Raw genomic sequence first — 20,426 nt, 5'->3', positions numbered from 1 at the left:
GCAGTCTGACAGATTGGCGTCTGACACTGAAGTGCGTATGAAGCAAAGGTGTGTCACTGCATTCTTCCATGCAGAAAATATGGGACCCATTGACATTAACTGACACTTGCTGAACATTCATGGAGCCAAAACAGTGAATGTGAGCACAGTGAGACAGTGGGCGGTGCATTTCTGCAGTGGTGACAGAGGGTCACCTCCACTGCTGCAGACTGTAACAAGTGCAGCATGCAGGCTTTCATTCATCACTGACAAAAATGCATAGCTCATGCGGGTGACACTGTTGAAAAGTAGCGTTACATAGCTGAGAAGTTGCTCTATCAAATAACGTCACTGTGCTCTTTATATCTGTTGTGGTTTCCACAACAATAAATAGGAGGAAGCGCTTTTGAAGCTAACTACATATTTCATAAAATGCTTAAATACACTAGACTTTGTAGTCTACACAGGCACTACACTTTGAAGTCATTCCTGGTTTCTTATTATTCCAATTGTTTAGCAAATTCCTACAGACAAAGTGCCAAATTTAATAGCACTTCTATTTAAGATATGCATTCTCACAAACCTCACGGAAAAAAAGAGAAAACTTAGTTATTGATTAATGACTAAGCAATAATCAGAAACAAGTCAATACTTCATTCACATATGAGCACACTCATACAGCTACATATCACATCAAAAAAGAAAAGAAAAAAAGTAATTCCCTTGATTTTTATTTTAAGGAAAAAAAAAAGAAAAAAAAAGTTTTTGGTTTTCCTGTAGCAATCTGTTGCTTTCTTGCTGCTGAAAATTGAAACATCAGAAGTGGGAGGCAATAAAGATAATTCTTGTAATTCAAATCTCCATTTATGAGGTGGTGTATGATGACGAGGCACAAATATATGTAGTGTCAACTAGGTGAAGGATTTGCAAACCATACTTTACAAAGCTACAGCATGAGTGGTATTGCAACAGATCTCTTGAGATTACCTTGTCTGATCAGAGCAGGATCAGCTACAGCAGGTTGTTCAGAGCCAAGTTCAGTCAAGTATCCCTAAATATAGGCACTCCATAAGCTCTTTAGGTAATCAGTTTCAGTGTTTGGCCAACATCACCACAAAGAGTTATAAGTAAAAAAAACAAAAAATGCATTCAGACTGATTTCTCTGCTTTGTGGGTTTTGGGTTGTTCTCTCACAGTTGTCACTGCTCCCACACATCAGGTATTTATACATATGGATAAGAGCCTCCCAAGCTTTTTCCTCTCCAGGCTGAACAGCACCAGCTATCAGGCTCCCCTGTTGTGAGGGATGGTCCACTTGTACCCTTGATACAAACATTCTCCCATACATTCATACCTTCCTTGCACTGAGGAGCCCAAAACTGAACAAACTGCTCAAGTTGTCCCAACAGCTCTAAGTGGCAGGGGAATGTCACCTCCAAGTAAAGACCTAATGAAGCCGAGGATGCTGTTCTTTGCTGCCAGGTCATGATCAACAACCCCCTCTTAGGTCCTTCTCTGCAGACCTACTTTCAAGACTGATCTACTCATGCAGGATGTTTTCCTCCTGTTGTCCTCAAATGTTACCTTCCTTTCTCCTTCCCCTATAATATTAATACTAATAATGCCTATCATACACCAAGAAACTATGTCTACTGGACCTGAAATAGCCAATTAGATACCAAGTAGCTAGGCCCTGTGGAACAATGGCAACCAATTAAAAGCACAAAAGTAATCAAACACAATTTTCTACTGTAAAAAGTTTACAAGTAAAATAAATCTGAAAATCACCAAGACTGAACACACACTAGATGACTTCCCTGCCACATGAAGACACCGAACAGCGGGGATATAACTTTTTAAAAAAATCTGTAACTAGGAACAAAAATACATAGGCTTTCATGCCTTTGCACATGTCCCCAGGAGATCACATCCTTAGAGAGTAATCACAGGTTACATAAATGAAGTTGTTTCTAAAGTTGATTAGTCAAGTTTACAGAACTGAAAAGAATTTACTGTCAGATGTCTGGTTCAAAGAAGAGTAAGGTCATGTGAGACATAAAAAGCGCTTTTCTTTTTCTGTGAAATATAGACATTGTCTTATTAATGAATGCTGAATCAGTTCTTATGCATCATGAGACAACTGCATGTATAATAAAACAACAGCCCATTGTCAATCTCAAAGTGAGAATTTACACTAAAGACAAACCACCATGCCAAATGTTTTCTTTCAAGCTGCAGTAGCTCAGAGTTGCCTCACACCAAACACATTTCCTGCGACAACATAACTCAATACAATATAAGCTGTGTATAAAAAGCTATTTTAATGCCTTCAGTAAACAGTGAATCTGAAAACTTCGGTGTAAACTACAAATCAGAACAAACTGGCAATAATTAACTATGCATAATTGATCCTGAAGACACCAGAACCTTTACTTACCAGTGGAATATGGAACAGCTGCATCTACTGAAGACAAAACACTGCTAGTGCTTTGTTCAGCCTCAATAAAACACAGAGAAGTGAGCAAAGTGGTAAATAACACCTATTTTGTCCTTTCAGTTACAGGGTGCTATAATATTTACCAGCACAGTCAAATAGTTCTTGTGATGACACTGATTATTTGCCTGCAATTTGCATTACTAGCAGCCAATCTCTATGACTATCTACAGTTCCACATGCTTCACAGGTTTCTGAAGAAGGTTCTGAAAAGTCTATATTCCTTAAAAATGAAAGCACTCAAGGGAAACATTTCCATAAAAATCAGAGTGGCTGAAAGCCATAAGAAACTGAAATCAAACTATGTAAGTAGTACATAAATCAGCTGAATTGCATCATATTTAAGTACATTACTAACTCCTGGACCAGGATGGAAATCTACAATTAAAATTACTCCATGTGACTACCAGTCTGAGTCCAGAACATTTTAAATCATATTTGATCAGAAAGGCACCAAATTGTTTTAGAATAAACTTAATTTTATTCAACAGTAACAGCCAGAGAGCATAAGAGAAAGTCACCACTGATTTCAAAGTGAAACCTTGAATTCCCCACAGAATAATGTTTATAATGAAGTTCTGTAGCAGGAAAACTAAACTGAATGGCTGAAAGCAGTAAGAATTAAGGAGACATGTATGGGAAGGTGATCAGAGCAGTAGTTGCTCACAAAAGAAATGTGCTAATAAGATTAGCTGTAGGTTACTACTCTAATTTTCAGATTTTTGAAATTAAGAGAGGAGGTAATTTTTCCTTGTTTGGCTTTTGGGAAAAAAAAAAAAAAAAAAAGAAGAAATGAAGATCAAGTCGTCCATGGAATATTGTTTACTGTTAAATCAACACATCTGAAAGTTTTCACAATATTTGATGCTACATTTAATTATACAATAGTCTGAGTCACAGAACAAGCAGAACAATTAAACTACATAAGGCCTTAAAATTAGAAGCACAGTGTGTATTTTTGGATTACCCAGTTTATAAATAGGCTACATATAGTTATTTTTTTTCCATATTTTTATTCAAGCAAAATGCATTCAAGGAAAGGCAACTTACAAAGTTTATTTTAGTATTAGTTAATAGGAAAATGTCAACATTCTTTTCTTGCCGCTCCTCTCACTCTTGTCTAGGAGAGAGCAATAAGTAAAAATTCCATACAATATTAAAAAAAAGGAACTTTTACACTAAACATCCAAAAGTAAGCATGAACAGACAAACTGCAAAATGTCAAATTTTATTACAAAGTTAAATAAACTTCCAGGTTCTTCCTACTGAAACACTGCATCTCTATACAATCACTGTTTAAAACTACATTGTCCGCAAAGCTTTCTAAGTTCTAAATGCACTATTTGTTTAAAAGTAGTACTTAGTGGCCTCAGTAGCAATCATGTAATGATATTTAAGTTGTAACAATGACAATTTTGACAATATTTTGGCAAGATTAGGGCAGCTAAGAAGATGCATGAATAAATTCGTCCCTTTCAAGTTATAAAACAGCACAAGGACAAAACAGAACAACTGAAGTAAAACTAAGCACAAAAGATATAAAAAGATATGGAAAGACCTAATTTGATCCCCTCCCTTTATAACAGGGCACAGGTCATTTCCAGTGATGCTTCATTCTTATTACATACATAACTGCTCAAATTGCATGGCTATTGCATTTTTTACATGACAACTCAGAAGCTTAGAAGTCTGGTTTTAAATTTACATCTAAGAAACAGAGTAAGTCACAGTACATTTTGAGATGTTTAAAAATATTTATAAACGTGTTTTTAATATGCTAGAGCATTTGGCAACACTTTTACAGCATCTGATTTTATATAATTAGATTTTCATACAGTACTTGTGTTGGTTTTTTTTTTTGTTTTTGTTTTTTTTTTTTAAGATCTATAAAGAAAAACTTCACAAATTAATACAAACTGCCAACCTTGTCTGATGATGTAATTCCAGTTAATAATACTGGCATTAAAACCTTCACTAATTATGTTGACAAATCATTACCTGTACATTTAATGAAGGCAACCAACATGATTTGAAAACACAACCTTCGGGTTTTATGTTATGTACTTATCAAGGTATGCAGTTCTGCAATGAAATGAAGAAGCATTAAATATACATAGAAAATTACAAGTTCACCAGTTCCTGTGACACAAACCGTTTTAATCTTTCAAGATATTGTCCATAGAGCTCCACATCATTATGGCCTGCTCCTTCTACCCACAGTGGCTCTACTGGTCTCTGGCAGCGTTCATATAAGGCTAGGCCATGTGAAAAGTCAATTACTTCATCTTCAGTCCCATGGATAATTAACACAGGAGATGTTATTTTAGAAATTTTGTCAATGCTGTAAGAGAAAGATTGTATCTATGAATGCTATCAGTTTTGTTAGATCTTCTTTAAAAGACCAGCGACTCTTGAATTCACTTTTTAAATAGTTAAAATTGCAGTGTGTAATTAGTTCTGGAACTGTTTAAGTAAAAAAGAAATATATATATATGTATAGAACTTAACACCCTGGAAATCACTGAAGCAGCATTTTAAGCTAAAGAAAGGACAAACACTAACAGAAACTAGTAGGATTGAATAACTCAGCAATCTGAAAGTGATATTCATTACTATGTCCACGTTAAAAACATGAAACTTAATATTTATTGAAAATTATACTGAATCAGTTATAGAACTGCTTGCTTTTCAGAACTAAAGTTATTTTATACTTTAACTTCACGTTAAAGTTTTTGTGGGGGAAAAAAAGTTAGAAACTCACAAATATTTTTTTGAGCCAAGTGTACCAGTCCATAACAGTATAATAGTGGCAGAGTTCTGAAATACATGACAGGAGTTTTCTACAGCTCATTTATCCTACTCTTTAATACTTATTGAAAAAGATGCAGAAGACATTCTTTGTAGTTATCCGGATGAGCAACTCACCAGAAGAGAACTGCTTGTTATTGTTAGAGGTATTAAGAGTTACACAGAGGAAAACTAATCACTTTTCATACACTGCAACAATTAGAGACATTAAAAACCTTTAAGAAGTTCCACAGACTCCTTCAAATAAACTGTTTCTTATTGTTATCTATTCCAGTTATCCTCACTTTTTTTTTTAAGCCTTTGAATGAACATTCTGAGAATTTAATTGTATTACCCATTTCTCTAATACAAAACTTATGTAACTGGAAAAATAATTAAAAAAAAAAAAAAGCAAAAAAACACCAACAACCCGCAACTTACTTTGGGAATGCATCAAAGCAGTAGGTCTTCTTTGTATCAGGAAAAGCTACTCGCATTCCTGAGGTCAGTGGAGAATGTAGAATTACAGCAGCACTTTCATACCTAGCAGCAAGATCCACAGATGGTACTGTTCCTATACTTTGGCCATATATAATCACATTTTCAGGGCGGATTCCGTACCTAGAAGATCAAATATGTTAATGAAAAGGCATACAAAATAAAATAGGTAAAAGCAATTTATAAAAAGGTGTCATGGTTCTGTCATTTTGCTATTGGTATTCTACATCACAACATCATGTACAGCATGGGTAATTAAAAAATGAATACTCCAGTTCCATGGATTGACAACTTTTCAATACTTGCTTCTTAGAGAAGAACTACATATCCCAGGAGACCTTATGGTCAGAGAAGGAAGATAAGTCACAGAAGTCATGGGATCTTGCTATCTTGCTGGCCAGCAGTGGGCATGCTCCCAAGCTATGTGCCTTCATTCAAGTAGGCACTTTGGTTTTGAAAACTCTTATTTATTAGCCTTAATTTCAATTAGACTGTATTATATTGTGTTATCTTGCATTTCGATAACATAGTTTGTAAAATAAGTTTTCCTCCTTAGATCACTGCCACTCCGTTCTCCGTTCTTTTTCCCTTTCTCTCTAAGACAATCTCCCATCTCCCTTCCCACTTTTAGGAGCCAGGGGGCCCACAGGCCTACTGCCACCCCCTCCTTGTCACAGTCGTAGACTGATCAAGAAAACTCCATGACAAAAGGCAAACAAACCATCTCCATACATTAAATTTTCCTGAAAAAGACAAAACTGAAGCTAGAGCAAAAAAATAGATTATGGAACAATTTATTTAGGTTAAAGGAAGACTTACTTTGTGTTTGCAGTACATTTCCTGCCTTATGAAAGAATGACACTACATTTTTAAGCATAGACTTGAGAAGGCTGTTGCAACTTGTATACTAGTTGAGTATCTTTATCTGTAACTCCTGTGGAGCTACAACAGAAATTATTGGAGCCTCACTAGGTCCGTAGTTACCATTACCCATAGGATAGCCAAACACACACACACAAAGTCAGCTTACTCCTCTGTTATCTGATAAAAACTGCATGCTGGTAACATTGTTCAGTTTCATGAAACATAAGGCATGCCCATACAGACAACACCCAAAGTACTACATATTCTCTGTAACAGTGAGATGCTGCTTTGAGTGGTCTATATTTGAAATACAGGCTAGCAAAAGGAATACTTCAACTACACCATTAATGTATCTCAATAAGCACTACAAAGTTCAAGTCAATTTTCTCCCCCACTAAGACAAAAAAGTCTTTTTCCTGTAGCTGAGGTAGTCAACAGTTGTGAAACATCTAGCTGCATCTATCCAGATCAAACCTAATGTATTTTTCTTCAGTAACATGGATACAAAGATGATCTGATTGCCATGCAACACAACAGTACTGCAAAAGTCTGAGCAAAATGTTATGCTAGCAAGAACAGCAGAAAATAAGTACTGATACAATAATAAATACCAGCAAAGCATTTTTAGTGCACTAAAAATGCACACTGAATCTGCAGAAGTGTCTATCTGGAAACCTGTAGTTTGCGTTGGAGAGGAAGTACTTTAAATAGAAAGAGATATTGCACTGCATTCAAAAGCAAAACATAAATCATTCTCATGTATTAACAGAAGTTTGTGAGCTCTCTAGTTTACACTACACTAGCCTAACAATGCTATGGAATAGCATATTGTAAGTCTAATGTCTGACAAAATTCCTAGGGGAACTGACAACTGTCTTCATTTAAAGTTAAGGAAAGTCCAACCATTTCCTCTTCTACAATAAACACATGCATTTTTTTCTGCAAAAGCTAGGAGAGCTGTACCAGCTAAGAGCACCTATGCTCAGAGTTCTCAAATTGATTCATTAGCATAACTCCACGAAAAACAAAAATATAGTTAACAAGAAATTGTTCAAGATTTTTCAAAACACGAATGGATGTCTTTGTAACAAGTACTCTTCAAGAATTCACAAAAAAAAAAAGCACAAACATGAATAGACTCCATTTATACCATGACAACTTAATGTTTCCTAGAAAGAGTTTCTAAGATATAACTAAAAAAAATAAATAAATAAAAAACCAAGACTTAATTATCAGTTTTACGTTACTGGAAAACCCCCTACCTCAAAGCAGTTCTCAGAGTACAAGAAAAAACCCTCAAACATCTAACTTTCTAATTAAGACTTTTTCAGAATTCCAGCACACTACAAAACAATAAATTAATGTTCTTAAGTGTAAAGAAGATGTGAAGTCTTCACTATTTCTTTATCTTGACTGAAACACTTGAAAACAGTTACAATAAATCTAATACAGCACATTTTTGCATTCTGAAAATACAATGTTCTATCCTTTTCAAAAAAAAAATCAGAACAAAGTCGAATTAAATAAATGACATGCTGCATTGTTAGAGTGACATTGACTTTGCACAGTACATTATCACAGAACACCACCTTGCAAATCCATCACACATTTTCACCAGTATCAGACTCTACAAGGTAAAGACTACTGCACAATGTTTTAAGGCAAAAATAAACACTTTTCATTGTATATTCTCCACTGCCTTTATTCTTCCTCTTATTTTTAGCTACCCGTAGGCTGAAGGATTTAGATCCAAATATTAGCTGCAAAAAGCAATACAGGAATAGTGCTTACTATATTTGGATTAAAGTAAACCTTTCTGCACCACAGCCAGACTGCCTTCACAGCACCACTCAAACAGTTTTTATAGCCTGGAAACAAAAATAGTTAAACCTAGAACCAGTAGTGGTTGTTCAAAGCAGTTAGACTTCCAAATATTCTGATCTGGAAAATAAGCAAAAAAATCCCCTTAGGATCCCAAGAACAGTATCAGTGACATCTATTTCCCTAGCTTTCCCCCTTTCCCTCTCCACTCTTTCCTCACCTCCACTCCTCATGGGGAAAAAAAAAAAAAAAAAAAAAGTTGAGAGAAAAGGAGGAGTCCAAACATCCCTCAGTTCCTCTCTCAAAAGTATCACCTTCTAGCTGAGAAGAAAGCTGCTGGTAAATTACTTATCCATAGAATTAATTGCCTCTTCCTTTCAGCAGTCCCATAGTGGTAAATTCCAAGAAATTTCATAGAAAGTTACCAAATGTCCAGGTTCTAATTTGGGATAACAGGCAGTTAATAAGTCAAATTCTGTAATTCAATGATTCTTTTATTGCCATGAATTATTAACCAAAAATTGCCTGTTTTTCTAGAATAAGAAGTATCAATTCAAGAACAAATGCAACAGTAATACAGTCCTTTGAGAATGGCAGTCAGTCCTGAGGAAGGAGAAGCTATAAAGCTATATGCTGAAAGCATCTATTCAGAAGCCAAGAGGTCACAGCCACTTGCTGTGAAAACTGCTGGAATCCATGAAAACTTGTTACATTGATCACAGCAGTAATGCATGCTACTGTCTATTAAGGTAATCTTAGTCTAAATGAAGTTTTCTATTTTTTTATTGGTGGCGGTAATTGTGAGGGTGGTTTTTTGTCACAATTACCCAAATGGACTTCAGAAAAAAACCTGAAAGTAGCTGCACAGAGATGCACATTCTCAGAGAAAGCAGTTTTCCTCAGTGACAAGTTACTCAGGACTGAATTTAGCATAAAATCTAGACATTTTCTGCAGCACAAAGGCTGCCCAAAACATTTTCCTAGAGTAACCGAGATTTCAATTCCTTTAAACATCTAACTTATCCTTTAAGTTTACACACCAAAGTGCTACCTTCATGAAAACATGGAACTTGATGAGCAGTACTTTCACACACATCATGAACAGGGTTATTTACTTCTGTGAATGTTAGCAAAATCATGTTAAAGGTATAGGTTAATGTCACTACTAAACTAAGATATTGCCAAAGAGAACAGTACTTCCCTACTTAGGTTTTCAGTCATGTGTTGCCCTCATTGGGCTCCGCCAACTAGTTTAGGAAACTGTACTAATACCTTCTGGTAGTAGAGCAGCTACTTTTCTGCTCTTTTGAGCAGGGTGCCTTTATACTGAGTATTGACTAATGTACTGAGTAATGACTTAACAGAGGGACAGAGGAAAGAAGCCAATATACCACTAACTGTATCATCACACTACTTCCTAGTACTAGCAACCCAACCTAACTCATGGTTTTATTAGTTACCCTTATCTACTCTTCCATGAGCCTACAACTGACTGCCTCTTTTAAACACTCCTTCCTGACCTCACCTTCTAATAAGAACTAGTGTTCTCTTCTTCTACTAAACAGCACAAAATATTATTTTCCCTTCTTTGTGACAACTATCACAAAGTGCTGTACCAAAACGTATTTACAGTTTCCTTTATATTTGTCTCTGTAAATAAGACCTTTTCTCTACTTGTCTTAGTGACAGTCTCTTATTTTTCTACTTTTTACTTAACATACATATTACTATGACATGCAAACTGCAAGATTTCTAAGGTTAAAGTTACCTTTAAGAACAACAACAAAAAAAACCCCAGAAGTTACTATGGTGTGCAATGTGGGCCCCTAGAGTATCTGACATTTTGCCCTTGATACACCCAAGAGAGACAGAAAGCAATTTATCTTATTATCTCTGAAGTACTGATGTTGATCTAAAAGATTTGCTCCCTTTGCAAAACAAAACAGTGGTACAACTAACCTTAGAAGGGTTTATTTTCAGTAATATCTCTTAGGTTCCTACTAACAAAGAGGTGCAATAGATGTTCTAGAAAGGCTGCTGTTTGTTAAGTCAGTACAACACTGACTTAACCAACTAACTGCAGTGCTTGAGGCAGATGAAACAAGAACATCCTAAGGGAGTTTTAAATGCACATTTCAGAACCTTTCATCATTATGCACAGAACGCATTAAATTACAGCTGCAAGTTGCAGAACATGAAGGACACAAACATCCCTAACTATCAACATTCCAGGTCATGAATGAAATTCATGAGATTAAAATTCTTCCTCAACTTAGATGCACCTTTCCTTTCTGCACATGCAACATACGACATTGCCATGCATTCAACATGCACGTAGTAGTCAACAAGACACATCTCCTTTACCTCTTCCAAGACAGATTGGCCTCTTCTAGTCCTTGCAATGTTACACATACATTTATTCCATTTGTAAGATTATTCTCACAGTAAATCAAGGTCTCTTTTCCTCATCAATTTAAATAAAAGCTCAGTCTCTAAAAATATAGTATGTTCAGGTATAGAAAGCAGTAGTCCTTCCTTCTCCTAATGAAGGCTAAAAGTAGTATAAAAAAACAACACTACTACTTTTGAATGAAAAAAACATAATATGTCATTTCTCAACAAATACTTCCAGCCATCATCAAAATAGATTTGAATTATGTTTGAGTTGTGGATATTCTATCCATTTTGACACATCAGTATGACAGTGAGATCCTTCAGCTTTTAAAATACAGTATGATCCATGGTAAGAAACAATGGCAAGGTAGCTTCACTTCTTAAAAGACAAATCTCATCATGAGTCAACCTTGGCACATCTTCAGGTTTCTGAATGAGCACCACTTGCCCTGCATTTGCCTGGGGCTGGTTAAACCTTTCCACCCTTCCTAGTGTGTCATCAAAGGCCTTCAGAGACCAGGGCAGCAGAAGATAGGCGTATCCCAAAATGACTACCTGCATTTCAGCACTTTGTAGCTATGACAGTCAGAAAAAGAATGTTCTCACTTGTGGCTTTTATATAGCGCCATGAAGATTAATATGCAATACTGTGCGTCTTTCTTAAACACCATGGCAGTGAATCACCTTGCCATCTTTCACAGTCAGCATTCACAAGGACAGCTACTGAGTCCTAATGAAATACTAAAAGCAGGTAAAGAAAAAGGACAATTCAGAACCTCTATCTACTCTTTTCATCTTCCGCTCCACTGCCAAATAGTTCTCCACATTCATCTACATGCGTGATGATATTCACATAACTTTGTAAAAGCCTCTCTTAAGCAAATTTGTACCAATCTTAATTTCACCCTGAATATCACTTCAAAGACTATTTCTACTCCATGCAGGAAAGTGGTGGCCATCAGGATAGTTCTTCCAATAAATAACTAACATGTCTTTAACACAAGCAGCAGTTTCAACTGCAGAATGATGTCCATGTCCATGTGAGAATTCCAGGTACCCCAGATACATCTTTTAATGCTGGATTCTTTGATCCCGTTTCTCAGAACAGTGAATGGAGGAAGCAGAGTGGCTATGATCAACCTTCAACAGAAGTAACTTCCCTATTCCTTTCTTTGACCATCATACAATCAGTGAGACATGGTTTATAAGCCTATGATAACAAGACATAGATTTCTCTCCTCCCATCAAAAGGAACTTCAAAGAAATTACAACCGTGTTTACAGTTACCCTACACAAAATCCATAGAATTACTTTGCTTTCACAGAACACTGACTTTATAAAGCATTAAAGACAATGCCAGTGTAACACTGACACAACAGGCTACACTAGAAAAAGTGAATCAGAGCTGCAGCAAACATTTCCCGGTCCTGATATTAAGTATTAAAGAGCAGCTGAACACTGTTTCAGGGCACAAAAGAATATTGGCAACCATGCTGTATGAACTAGTACATCCAGAGTCGTGTACTGAACCTCACTGTATTTCACTCAGCATTCAAACACAAAAACAAAACCAGCATTACCAGCTGGGAAGTTGTTGAAAGTATTATAGTGTAAACTACTAAGAACAACCACTTTTCAGCCAATGGAAAAGATTAAGTTCACATCTGAGAAACCCACAAATTGGGCACTTCATACCTAAATATAAAACCTAACTCTACATACTTAAATACTTCTACATGAATTTTTGACATAAAACATCTCACAGGTAGCAAATAGACTCCAGGCAGAATCATTCCTGAATAGAAGAGGGAAAGAAAAAAAATACAGAATACGGAGTTAGAGTCATATGTCCCTCTCCTCTCCTACAATGACTGTTCAGCAAAGGATATATTCAGATGGGATATTGTTATGAGCTATAACCTTATTTGATAAGGAAAGACATATTGTTTAAGAATGGAGGAGAGAATTCAAATTGGTATCATATTTACTTCCAGATTTTCCATACAGAAATTATTCTAAGACAATAGGGTGAGAGCAGACAAGGAGCTGGGACTCCTACATGTATGTCTCTATAGTATTTACCTTACTGTTTTACCATCTTAAAAGTACAGGCTTAGAAAACAGGCTCTGGAAACTACATCCTCCCAGGTTGGAATTTTATTTTCCTGTGTCCAGTTTTAATTTGTGCTAACAGCAGTGATTCAGATTCCTGGGCTTTGGTCCTACCATAATGCATTCACATAGATTAATGACCTCCTCTCTCAGACACTGTACTTTGCTAAAATGCTTCCTTTATAAAACAAAAAGCTTTCTATCTTCTGGAAATGCTGTAGCTACTAGTCTGAATTTTGAAACAAAGGAGGTCTGAAAACTCATTAAGACCATTAAATATCTGAAAAATGAATTCTTGTTTTCTCTTGTCTCCCTGTTATACCAGTAGCTCTGTGGGTAGGGAATCTACCATAGTTTTTTCTTCTCCAATACTATCAACAAAGGGGATCCTGAGCTATGACAGTAAGGGTTATCTTTGAAACACTCAAATAACAACAAATGACACCTTACTAAACTTCATCCCATTTCAGTTTCTCAAGTATATCAGCACTAAATACTGATACTGCTCAATACTAAAAATACGTGTTATATCACCAGTCTGCTTTAATATAAGTACATTAATTGTAAAAAAAAAAAAAATAAAAAAAATCTGTTTAATTTACCACTGCAAATTAAGTACAGTAATTTAGAAAGCATGCTGGAATGTCTTACCTTGTCCTAAGAGCCACCCAGGCAGCATCAATGTCAGCATACAGATTCTTTTCTGTTGGCTTCCCAGAACTTGCACCATATCCAGAATAATCGTATGAGAATATGTTGCAATTAATCCGTGAACCCAGTCCTATGTAAAAGCTGCTCATCTGACCTAGGTCAACAGCATTTCCGTGCGAGAAGAGCAAAGTATATTTGGCGTTAGGTGAGCAACGCACAAACATACAGGCAATCCTGTTACCTTTACTTGTTCTAGTCATGAAGCACTCAATGGCATCTTTTTCTCTTGATGAATACTGCCAGTCTGCTCTCCCTGAGAGATGTAAAGTCCAGCGACTACCACTTTCATCACACATCAGAGTGTACGTGGGATCAGGAGGTAAGAATGCCAGTTTGGAGGCAATTTTCCCTGGGCATGGTGGACAACAGAATAGGCAGCACAGTTCACTGAAGGAAAGATTATTCATCTTCTAGCCTGAAACAGGAAGAGAGAATGGCGTCAGTTTCTAGTTAGAATACAACATAAAAAGAAGAAAACTCACTGAATTTGTAAGTTCAACCTCTTAAGAAAACAGCATTGAAATTTAGTGGCATTGTTTAAACAAAGCAAAAGCTTAAATATATATATTAATTTCTATACAACACCTTTTTGTTACTAGTAGCTTCTTTAGAATGAGCATATTTTTACAGAAGAGTGGCCCCTAAGACCTGCCAGACTCTAGAACTAGAATATGATAGCTTAGGCCAAGAACAAGCATGAGTTTTAGTTTCTTTTGAGGACCCTCACCTCAGAGCAACAGAAGCACTCACTCCCATGACAGGATTGGGGTTATATTATCAGTCTTAAAGAAATGACTTTTTATTCCATATTTTAACAAAAACACTCCAAACAAAATATTTTAACACAAATAACTGGCAGAGCAATATAACCTTTGCTATGAATTCAAAGCGCTTTAATAGGGAGGGGTGAGGGAGTTTGAAAAAGAGCAAAACAGTAGACACACAGACCTGAAGCAAGCTAATCAGACACAGCTGCACTGATAAACAGGTATTGAGTTCTCCTAATTTACAAGGCTTTGAAGGAAGAGGAAAAGAAATCTTTATTGTACTAGTACTTCTCCCATAAAGGTAGAGCATGACAAAATCTGACAAGAACCATGAAGTACATCAGCACACCTAGCATAAGTATTTACTTTCCTGTTGTGAACACATTTGATGTTTCATCTCAAGAACTCTCCCACCCAGCTCTACCACTGGTCTCAGACTTAGCTCCTACTGGGTCATGCAAACAGGAACCATCCTACAGTTTCATGTACCAGCTTTGACTGCTAGAGTCAAGCTTAAAAACAGGAATAACAACAACAGAAAGCCAACTTCTGATGTTCACATTCCCTGTGGTTTCAGAAACACCCGTGTCAGTCAACAGTAAAGTCTATGCTTTAGACTTAGCATAGCATAGTTACTGCTATGATACCTGGCAGCATCAAAATCACATTTCAAAGTCTGTTCTCTAACTTGTATACATTTATTTTTAGAAAAGTTTCATAGGGCAATGATGTAAGAGCTTCTGAATATAGATGGCTGAACAGTTACCCTTATTTTGACTTTATGAATGGTCTCTTCCCTTGGTACAGTGTGTGACATTCATATAGCACTACACAATCATAGAATATACTTGTTGAAAATAATCACGGCAACAAAATCTAATAAACAAGATGTGCATTTCTGAAATACTACTGCTCCCTGTTGAGCATAAAAAAAAAGGGTTAGTTGTCTTTTTTTCCCTCCTCCAAAACTGGGCAAATGTCTCAACCCAAGTCTCTGGATTTCTTCAAATGAAATCATAGATTCTTAGGCATGAGTGATCAGCACTACCATTTAGAAGAGATGGCAGAAAGAGGCCACCACTTCCCATATAAAGGTAGATTATCTCTTAACAACAGATCTGGAGTAAATGGCCTACCAGTTAAGGAAACAGACTCATGTATTTATGCAATAAGCAAATTAGTCACTTAAACTTGCAATTGTTCATCTGTTCACTTTCAAGTGACATTATTGGACGTTACTTTCAACCTGCAAGTAAAGACAAGTGGAAAAGACCTACAGAAGGGGCCCATAGATTCTCAAAAGGCTTTAAACATCTTATACATAAACGCAGGTAATATCATCATTTTATGATTTTTGGTTACTGGTATTCCACATCACAACATCATGTAGTGCACTGGGAGTTAAAGTGTCAGTGCTCCAGTTCTGGGTACCTGTCCAGAAGAAAAGAAGCAGCACATTCCCCAGGGGGCTTTGCAGTCAGAGAGGAGATCGAACTCCTGGCAAGGTCACCTGATCAGGCTTTTTCTCTTCATTGTTCTTCTCCTTCACCTCTCCTTGCTGCTGCCTGTCCTGACTGCACGTACCACTTCAGTATTACTGTAAGGCCCACAGCTTTCAGATACTCCCTCATTAGAATCAAAGCTAATAAATCAAATATAATTATATTGTATTATAGTGTGTTACCTTGCATTCCAATACCATATTTAGTAAGTTAGTTTGTTTCTCCTCAGATCATTGCCACTTTTTTTTTTTTAATTACTTTGGGGTCCACCTGTCTCCCTTTTCCAGAGATATGGATTTTGCAAAATTCCTCTGCCCCACTAGTTACAGAACCGGGCTGAACCAGCCTGTCAGCCACTGACAGGTAAATATTTATTTCCTGCTTTATAACCCTCATACATGTGAGCACCAAAGGAACTACTCTTTTTACCTTAATTAGAAAGCTCATATTCACAGTCTTTGAACAACAGTAATGTTGTAATCCTTCAACACGCTTTTTAGTTCTGCAAGCATCACCCATGACTCAGTATTCAATCACACCTCTATTTTTATAGAAACTATTAAATTGAGTAATTTTTCTCCACTTTTTCAGGAAAAAAAAAAAGTTTTTTTGAAGACCAAAGCTAGATAATATAATGTGCTTTATGATGGGGGAAAAAGCATTTTCATTTCATTTGAAAAAAATGTAGTCGTATCTTTAAAACTGAGGTACAAGTAGCCTCTTGAGTCCAGGAATAGCTGACTGTATTTTATTCCAACATAAAATACTAGCTGCAAAACTTCTTACTTTTTCTATAATGCACTTGTCAGAAAGAACTCAAACAAGACTTTACATTATTTATAACCATAAACAGCCTTGCAACACTGTAAATAAGATTTCACACAAAGAATTTGCTGTCTGTTGTAGTAATTTTAGCTGGCCTGTGGAATACACATTATTGTAACAATTGCAGATAATCAGCTGAGGAGGTACTGGGCCCCAGCATAGCTTAAAAGTGCTAAATATGGGTTGTTACCACATATGACAAATGACTTATGTGGAAGAAAATGATTAAAGTATCATTTCTCTCCTGCACCAGACTGTAACAGACTTTATGTAACGTCTATTTAATCTTTACTTAAACTACAGTTTCTTATTCCTAAGCCATTCTACACATGAATCATGGCCAGCAACAGCCTTTGCATAAAAGAAAATACTCACTGTTGTCTTTACTTGGACAAAAATGAAGAAAAAAGTAATAACTGGAGATCCCTAGCATCACTAACTGAACAAACGTATCATAAAACACCTACTGGTCTTCCTCAGGAGGACACCTCCAACTAAATGCAAACAGTGTTTTCATTATGCTGGAACTGGTTTGTCATTCATTGTATTCACATGAGTGTGTTCTTTACCTCTGGATCTGGAATGGCACCAGGATATGAGAGTCCCCAGGGAGCACAGTGTAATTCTGATATCACTGTTTAAAAGTTCACCTGAATCAGCATTTCAGCCTAGTAGTTATGCACATGGTGTCATAACTTCAATTAAAGCAGACATTATCCTTCCTCAGAAGGTGTACTACTCAGGTACTTCACTGAAGTGATTAAAGTTTATTTCCTTTAAACGTCAGGAAGACATGTAAACATGATTTCTTAATGAATTACCAACACAGAAACTAAGTATTCATTTTGTTTGCTTTGGTTTTTTTGTTTGTTTGTTTGTTTGTTTGTTTTAAGACTTAAGTAAATTTTCCTTTGCATTGCCAAGTCTTCACAAAAGCAGTTCAAATTTCCTAGCTGGAGATCAAGAGTATTACTGAAACCTCTGGGCTTTTAATAAGCCTAGTACACAATTTATGGAACTCTATCATAGATGATACCCAGCAGAAATTACTGCAAGTGTAGGTGAGTAATGGGACTAATATATGCAGAGAACACCTAGGTTACAACCTTCTGAGAATGCATGATGAAGATCTGTCCTCATAACGCTAGAATCACCAGATAAAAAGATCAACACATTTCAACAACATAACAATAAAGATGACAGCGCTGCCCTGCATACATAGATACTAATGCTGGTAAAATTACTGTTAACAAACAGAATGTAGTCAGAAAGATGCAAACATCCTTAAGAAATATAAAGGATACTGTGTTTTCATGCTACATATATAATGGAAAAAGTCTGTGGAAGGAACTGTAATGCATGAATTTTTACTACAGCTCCAAGGACACAGAAACTAAACAGACCCAAGTGGCAGGATGGCTCTTTGTAGGAGAGCCTTTAAAAATAAAGGGGAGACCATTTCATGAAGTTTATCTAACTCTCTCATGAATAATAATAATTAAAAAGTAGAAAAAGGAAAACTTAAAACAGCCCACAGGCAGTATTAAAATTCAGCAATTAACCTTATGTTTAAGGCTGACAGATGAAGGGAAGAAAATCCACCTAATCTGAAAGCACACCTGAAATATTTATACTGCTATTCCTAGGATAATGCAAACATAGTTATTTCATAAAAGCAATTATTCCAGTCATTCTTCCTCTGTAAATCAGAGTGGCTTCTATTATTCACATCTTGAAGTACTTCACTACATATTAGTACCTTAGCCTCAAAAGACCAGCCTGTGCAAACACTTATCTAGAAATCTTATATTTACATTAAATCTGAAGTATTCTAATCATGTAGTTATATTAAATTACTTACATCATAAGAACAATTCAGAAGAATGAAGTCAAATTCATAAGTACTATTGCCAGCTTGTAAATCTTAGTAGTGATCTAGCTTTGCAACAGGCAAGATATTCACATTGTGGTGTGCTGCCTTTTATGAATAATCATTTTTTTTTCTTCATTATGCAGTCCTGAAATAATGCACTTGAATGCAGCTTCCCTCCCCCTTCCGCTGAAGGCAAAGCAACGAAAACTTAAGTACAAACTGTTACTGAAACCCTAATGTTAACATTAGCACCTGTGTACATTGATACAGGAAGAAGGGTTTGAATACAAGTTTAACAAGTATCAGTCCAACACCTAAAGTGACAAAACGTTAAGTAAATCGGTGTACAAGTAAGTTGAGCCCTCTCGTCCAGTGCTATTATGAATGAACACCCAGCAGGCTCAGAAAATAACACCGAGGGAGTTTATTCAGTAATGAAAAACAATCCAAGACATGCTGTGAAGTCACTTACTAATCTTTCAAGGACTTCCCAAACAAAAACAAACAAGCAAAAAACCCAACCTACCCAAACAATTGCATTCAAGAAAAACATGCAACAGTAACAATCAAACCCTACAGAGGCATAACGAGACCAGATCTTGAGTCAGGAATACACAGGTTACAAACGAACAGACGAAACAAGCAGCCCCCCTATCTCACAAACTCCTGATAAGGACCGGCGCGTATCGATCGCAGCGCAGAGGCTTTCTGCCTCTGGTTAGTCCCTTCGCAGACCCAAAGCCTAGCGGCAGGCCCCAAGAGGCAAGCGGGACGCAGGAAGCGCCGGGGGCGGCCGTCGCCGCGGAGCGCAGAGCAGCACGGCGCCGGGGCGTCACACGGCTCTGCCCGCCCCGCGAGCGGCCACCTGCACGGGGCACCGGGGCTCCGCTGTCCTCAGACAGCGTTTCTGCACCCGGGTGTTTTCGTGTAGCTGCCTCCCGACCGAAGGCGTTAAACTTTTAAGCGATTTCCACTCGAGAGCAAAGCTAAGGCCAGCTTCACCCTCGCCGGCAGCTGCAGGACCCGAGGAAACGCAGTAAGTCGCCTCATAACAACATCCGATCTCCCCAGGCGGTTACCAGCAGCACTGACAGAGGTGCTAAGACCGCGGAGCTTGGGGACCCACCGCTCGGGAGCCGCCAGCGGCAGCTGCTCGATCTTCGAACAAAGGCGCCCCCAGCGCGAGCGGGGCAGCGGCCGTCCCGCAGCACCCCGCGGGCGGAGCGACTGGAGAAGCCGCCGCCCGCCCCGGCCCCTCGCCGCAGTCACCCGGAGCCTCACCTGCCCGGCAGCCCTTCCCTTCCTCCCTTCCCCCACCGCAGCCGCCCCCAGCTCGGCCCATCCAGTCGGCCCCAGCCCTTACCTGCGCGGGGCTCCCGGCTCCCCCTCGCTGGGCAGCGGTAACCCCGCGCACTCCCAGCCGCCGCCGTACGAGCGCCGGAGCGGCGGCGGAGGAGGCGTCGGTTGTGCTGAGTAACGGCGCGGCGGCGGCTGCCGGCTCGGCGGCCCCTGCTTCTTCCCGAGGAGCGCTCGGAAGGGGACTTGCGGCCGGCAGAGGCCTCTGGCGGAACGGCTTAGGGGAGCAGCGCAGACTTCACCCCACAGAGCGGCTGCATTTGACCCGGCGGCGGCTGCCGCGGCGGCAGAAGGGACAGCAGGGCGGAGCCGGCCGCAGCCGCGCGGTGACCAACTGCCGCCGAGCACCAATCGCGGCACAGCCCGCAACGCGGCTCTGACCGCCGGGGCTCCGCATAAGAGCGGGAGGGCGGGACGCCGTGAGCGGACGGCGAATCGCCGCT

General features: G+C 38.2%; 1 protein-coding gene across 1 annotated transcript; it reads right to left on the bottom strand.

The window, feature by feature from the left end:
* Window positions 1-3,280: 3,280 nt before the first annotated feature.
* Window positions 3,281-20,280, bottom strand: ABHD17B (abhydrolase domain containing 17B, depalmitoylase). Its single transcript, XM_015849126.2, has 4 exons — window positions 19,991-20,280; window positions 13,601-14,075; window positions 5,702-5,881; window positions 3,281-4,814 (listed from the first exon to the last, which is right to left on the bottom strand). Exons 2-4 carry the CDS (start codon window positions 14,065-14,067, stop codon window positions 4,595-4,597), a joined length of 867 nt encoding a protein of 288 aa, XP_015704612.1. The 5' UTR covers window positions 14,068-14,075; window positions 19,991-20,280; the 3' UTR covers window positions 3,281-4,594.
* Between the last annotated feature and the right edge of the window lie 146 nt (window positions 20,281-20,426).

The sequence above is a fragment of the Coturnix japonica genome, chromosome Z, assembly GCF_054131305.1.
Source record: "Coturnix japonica strain WE chromosome Z, WE-NBRP24, whole genome shotgun sequence".
In the NCBI taxonomy this organism is placed as follows: Eukaryota; Metazoa; Chordata; class Aves; order Galliformes; family Phasianidae; genus Coturnix; species Coturnix japonica.
Note: the sequence above shows the minus strand (reverse complement) of the source record. Positions and strands in the feature narration are given on the sequence as shown.

What these genes read in the sequence shown, in the direction of transcription:
- ABHD17B (XM_015849126.2), bottom strand. Translation starts at nt 14,067, where the DNA reads ATGAATAATCTTTCCTTCAGTGAACTGTGCTGCCTATTCTGTTGTCCA. An exon ending in TGGGTGGCTCTTAGGACAAG is followed by an intron (nt 5,882 to 13,600) that starts GTAAGACATTCC and finishes TTGATCTTCTAG; the next exon opens with GTACGGAATCCGCCCTGAAA. An exon ending in TGCTTTGATGCATTCCCAAA is followed by an intron (nt 4,815 to 5,701) that starts GTAAGTTGCGGG and finishes TTTCTCTTACAG; the next exon opens with CATTGACAAAATTTCTAAAA.